The sequence below is a fragment of the Orbicella franksi genome, chromosome 6, assembly GCF_964199315.1.
Source record: "Orbicella franksi chromosome 6, jaOrbFran1.1, whole genome shotgun sequence".
NCBI classification, from domain to species: domain Eukaryota; kingdom Metazoa; phylum Cnidaria; class Anthozoa; order Scleractinia; family Merulinidae; genus Orbicella; species Orbicella franksi.
Genome location: NC_138150.1, coordinates 9264709 through 9270590, shown reverse-complemented (window position 1 = coordinate 9270590; position 5882 = coordinate 9264709). Strand labels below are relative to the sequence as shown.

General features: G+C 39.7%; 1 protein-coding gene across 1 annotated transcript; it reads left to right on the top strand.

The window, feature by feature from the left end:
• The first annotated feature begins 360 nt into the window (after window positions 1-360).
• Window positions 361-5319, top strand: LOC145490438 (uncharacterized). Its single transcript, XM_081469557.1, has 2 exons — window positions 361-498; window positions 2990-5319. The coding sequence occupies exons 1-2, from the start codon at window positions 361-363 to the stop codon at window positions 3635-3637; spliced, it is 786 nt and encodes a 261-aa protein (XP_081325683.1). The 3' UTR covers window positions 3638-5319.
• Window positions 5320-5882: the final 563 nt, after the last annotated feature.

Here is a 5882-nt window from a genome sequence, read left to right as displayed (position 1 = left end):
ACTCAAAAGTTAGAGCTGACGTTCGCCATTTTGTGTCATTGTTGGATGTTGTCTTTACAGAGTTGATTTCTGTCTGTTGGCGATTTACATTATCGATCAGTACTACGGATGTAGTTTGTACTGGAAATGTTGATAACAAGACTCCGTATATATATTCGGGAAGAAAAGCCGGCGAAATTAGCTAGGCCATGAGACGTGCGCCCACGTGTAGCTTCGAAGAAGCTTACGTCGAGTTTAAAATAAAGGTTACTGAGAAAGTTAAAAGTGAGATGAGCAGACTAAGAACACAAGCAAGCCTTGTGCCTTTGGCAGCGTTACAGACCGACAATTCATCCCAAACAAAAACAACCTTGTTTCAGAATGTTGGATCTCTCCACCTCCGGCTCCACCTCTACATTAGATGATGTGCGAAGTGATTACAACAGTGAAAAAGCTGATGTCAACATTTTGCTGAATCAAAACTTTGCTTGTCAGATAGAGATGATGCATATCAGCTTCGTAAATTTACAAGTCACAGAGATGACTTTAGTCAGTCTAACATAAGAACTTGCAATGGAACTGCTGTGTACCTTCTAATGTTTAGAATTGTACTAAATTCCATACAGATGTAACTTTAATAATTTAGACATTACTTTTATGGTTTTAACCCAACCAGTTCCAAATATTCATTTCATTGGTATCTATCGCTCGAAAACTAAAGTTACAATTTCACAGTTAATTCATGCTCTTACTCACCTTCACAAATCAGTATTAATAGAACCTACAATTCCAACCAGGGCCCTAGCCAGAAACAAATTATGACTGAGGCAGTGTCCAAGAAATGAGTTGTGACTGAGGCAGTGTTCATGGTTTAATTCTCTTCCTGGGAATTTAGAGTGTTTTTGATGACTATAAACAACAAAAACGAAAAAAATGACTGAGGCAAGTGCCTCGGTTTGCCTGTTACTAACTAAGGCCCTGCCAACTGTACTGCTTGGGGATTTCAATATTGATCTAATGCAGGCAAATACAGAACAAAAGGCTTTAATGAAATATCTTATAACAGGCAAAGGATACAGCCAGTTGATTAACCAGTACACCACTGACTACTGTAGACAGAGAAATCATGCACCACAAATTATGTGCACAATCAGCAGGTGATCATCAGCATTTTGAAATAAATTTCCATGAAAGCTGTTTGAATATTTGTTAACAAAAATTCACTATGGATATCATATGAGATCATTATAATTATTAATTTAGCTGAAGATGAAGCTTTACATACCAAATAAATATCTAAATGTATTAAGCAACTATTTGAATCACATATAGAAAACAGTCAGAACATTTATTGGCAGAAACAAAGAATGGTTTGAATTTCCTGTGCTTTTCGTGTTCTTAAATTCCTAGTCCCCATAGAGTTTCAAAATTACATGTAACTCTACCAGAATTTGGAGTTGCTGCATGACGGTTACTCGCTTGATTACTTACACTTTTTTTTTTTGGTCAAACGGATTCCCAGTTCAGATATATCTACCAGTTCGTTAGTCGTCTCGTTTTTGCTTAGGCAAATTATACGTCTGTGACCTACATGTTTAAAGCGTCTGTGTCTTCCGGACATATATAATTTTTAAGTTCTTCTGAAAAGTTAATACGCCCTATTTAACGTCTGCCTAGGTAATACGATTATACATATAAGGCCAACGTTTACGTTTTGAGAAGGTAAGTTATTTGTCATCTATGTTATGGTTCTAAACCGTGCTCTCGCTTTGGCGAGAAAAGATAAAAATCGGGATAACTAGCGTTCAACGGCTATGTAAGTCGGAGTAGCCTACAAACTTTTGGACAACTCCATAGCAAGTAGAGAACTCGAAAGTGAGAGAACAAAAAAAGATACTCACCGTTGCCGAAGCGATCGACTCACTGGATCGTCTCTTGAAAGGTTTTATGTCAATGACCTAGTGAACGTACGTTTCTTGAGCAAAATAATCCAACACGTCAACTGAGACACGAAACCCCAGGTCATGAACGTGTCCTCTGGTAAGCAGTCACTGGCGAATATTAATCGGGTTGCTCGGGACGTCAGCTCATTAATTAAATATCATTTTGCATAATTCCCATTACTGGTTGAATAAAAACATTACCTTATGTGGATTAGTCTGGAACTGATTGTTATCGACGCCGGACGACCTTTAAACCGAAACTGAGGAAGTTGTAAAAGAAGAAATTTCTTGAGGGGAAATTTCTAGGCTGGTGAAATATTTCAATTTTGATTCTGAATTTTCGATCAGTCTGAAATATACCTTTTCTACCGGACATTCTTCAGAATCTTACATTTGTTCATTTTTGTGGACTACGGTGGTTTTCTACACAAGTAGGCATAGACCGTTATTGCGTGACAGGCCCAAAGAGCCTCTGCGTAGGAGGCAACTTTGGGGCAAGTATTGTGACAAGTATAACTTAAATAGGAAACATTTACAAGGACGTTTGTCCACTCCCTTGATTTCTGGGGGTAGAACTTAAAAATCCTAGGCGCGCTAATAAAGCACGAGGGTCTGGCTTTCCCAACTTCGCTTCGTGCGTGTGACGCAAAGGTGAGTCTACTCGCAAGCTTTTGGAAATCATTCAAGTGTTGGTTGTGTCCTGGTGTACCGGTACACAGAGGGAATAACCATTGTACTCCTTTCTTTACGAACCTTTGTTTAGCTGTTGAACATTGTTGGGTCTTTTTTATCGGTTCTTGTGAACCGGTACACGAGGACAGAACCCAAGTGTTTAACACAGCCCGGGTGAATAATGTGCTGACACATCACGTACAGACCAATGAAGCACAAAATCTGAATCACCACCCGTTTATTGATATTCGTACCAGTTGCAGCAGTTTTCCTTACTGCACACGTGCGCCGTGCGAGAGGTTTTCTGCTAAAGTAATGTTTAGTTGATAGTCGAGGACAGGAAGTCCTTACCCATCCACTTTGCATATCGTGATTAATCACAGATTGTTCAATAGAGCAATAGTAACAGTAGTCTCATTCTACCTAAAATACATAAACCAGGTAATCCAGGACGCCCTATTGTTTCATCTAATAGCCATCCCACTGAACGCATATCCCACTTCGTTGACTACCACCTTCAACCTTTAGTTCATAAACTGCCATCCTTTGTTAAAGACACTAACGACTTCCTTAACAAACTCCTTACCATCGGTAATTTACCCGCTAATTCCTTTCTAGTTACACTTGATGTTTCATCATTATATACTAATATTCCACATAATGAAGGTATTAATGCTTGTGAGCATTTTTTACGTACTTCCTTTCACAATACCACTCCTACTGACACACTCTGTGACCTCATTCGCATGATTCTAACCATGAATAATTTCTCATTTAATGATAACCACTATCTTCAAATCCATGGCACCGCCATGGGTACTAAAATGGCCCCCTCTTATGCTAACCTTTTTCTAGGTTATTTCGAAGCCAACCCCTTGGAAAATGCCCCATTTCAACCCAACACTTGGCTACGATACATCGATGATATTTTTATGATCTGGACCGAAGGTCCAGACAACCTAAAAATTTTCATCGACTATCTTAACAACATTCACTCCACCATTAAATTCACCAGTTCACACTCTTCTACTAACGTACCTTAACCTGACGTTAGTGTCTTTTTGACTAACGACGGTAGCATATCTACTGACCTCTACACCAAACCTACAGACAAACACCAACATCTACTCTATTCATCTTGTCATCCCTTACATACCAAAAAAGCCATTCCTTTCAGCCTAGCACTCCGCTTACGACTTATCTGTTCTACCGACGCCACGTTTAATACTCGCGCGGCTCAACTTACCACTTACCTCCTTAAACGAGGTTACAACCGTAATTTCGTCACCAAACAAATACGACGAGCCGCCGACATCCCCCGCAGACTCTCGTTACAAACCAAAGACGTCAACAAACTTAAACTTATACCATTTATAACTACCTTCAATCCATCACTCCCTCATATCTCTAACATCATTAAAAAACATTACAATTTGTTGCTCTCTTCTAACCGCTGCAAAAACGTTTTTCAACATTTGCCTGTTGTAGCGTTCAGACGCTCCCCTAACCTTCGTTTCTTACTAGTTACAGCTTAACTCTCTTCTAATTCTTCTAATCCCCAACTCCCTTCTGGTTCTTTCCGTTGTGGCAAAAACTGTGCTACTTGTCCCTACATTTCTCACGGACTTACTACATACACCTTCTTTTCTACCGGGGAAACACGCCCCATAAAATCTAACCTGACCTGTGACACTAAAAACCTCATCTACATGATTCAATGTAACCGCTGTAATTTACAATACATAGGAGAGACGAAACGACGATTAAAAGACCGCTTTAATGAACACCGCCGTATCATAGATAACCCCAACAACAAATCTAAACCTACTACAGCCGCCGAACATTTCCTGTCCTCTCCTAACCACACCGCTAACGACATGCAATTAATCCCCATCGAGAAAATCGTTTCTAACCGGGACTCTATCCGTAAGGCCAGGGAAGCCTTTTTTAATTCAAAAAGGCAGAACAATTGATCCTAATGGTCTGAACATCCGCTAAGAAACATATTAATTGTTTCCATTTGTTTTCTTTTATTATCTTCTTTTACCATGTTATTTTATTTTACCGTATGCTTATCTTTAATTTACACTATCAATTACTTTTGCGTATTTCCGGTATTACGTAAATATCGGCTACATAAAAACACGTACCAATGTAAAATTTTCCATTGTACCTGAAGAAGGCTGGTTTGGCCAGCAGAAATATGGTACACCTTCAAAAAAATCATCCTACGTTGTGTCGGTTTTTGCTTTTGTATTCTTCATTTTATATGTAAAGCCGATCAGATCACTATTGATCCAACGTATACCAGTAGGATCATCGTTCCGGTTGCTTGCTTAAACATTTTATGGTCAGTGCATGTTTCCGCTTGCCAGGGCTATCCATGATGTTGACAGCTTGCTCGAAGCCGCAGTCTAGCCTTACTTTGCAACTGAGCACAAGATAGAAATACGGGATCTACAGACTGCATGTTTACAGACGTAAGAGAGCGGATTTTTCATACTCCTGACCTCGCGTGTTTATATTTATATAGGACCCCTTCGGATCAATTGTCTCAAAATATTAATTGCTGTTGGCATTCTTCCTAATTGTGTCGATATCCTAAGGAAACACAGTTAAGGTAAACAAATAATCATTTTGAAACAAGTGTTATTTAGCCCAGTCATTCAAGTGTGACTGAAATTATAACTGAAACACGATTTTGTTTCCCCAAAATCTGGAAAAACCAAAAATGAAAGGTCGAGCGGTGCGTTGACTGAATTGAAGTCTGGAGTACACTGCCAATTGTAATCACTGATGCCACCGAATCAAAATTAGTAATAAACAGGAGTTTGAATGTCAGCTAATGAAATGAAGGCGTCGAAAGCACTCTGACAATCTTTGGGTGCGTTCCTTTTGGGAGATCTGGATCAGGATCAGTGGTCGGTGATCCAAGATCACTCGGATCATGGTGCATCAAAGGAACCGATGAATCCACTCTGGTCACGGATTCTCGGCTCCTTTGATGCACCATGATCCGAGTGATCTTGGATCACTGATCCTGATCCAGATCACCCCAAGGGAATGCACCCTTCGATTACTGCTAGCCTAAGATAAATCTTCTAAGCCGAATCACCGTAAGGGAAGGCAAGAACAAAGGAAAGACCGGCATGCAAAGCAAAACTGTACCGAGCAGAACCAGAAATCAGATAAAATACACTTTCGTTACAGCAATAAACGGAAGTAGTTACCTTTTTGTGATAACACACTTACTAACATCCACTTCCTTCTCTGTCAAGACGAATTGTA

Bases quoted from the DNA above. Each gene is read 5' to 3' on its own strand.
- LOC145490438 (XM_081469557.1), top strand. From the start codon at position 361: ATGTTGGATCTCTCCACCTCCGGCTCCACCTCTACATTAGATGATGTG. The intron at 499-2,989 runs GTAAATTTACAA...ATTGTTCAATAG, and splicing joins AGATGATGCATATCAGCTTC to AGCAATAGTAACAGTAGTCT.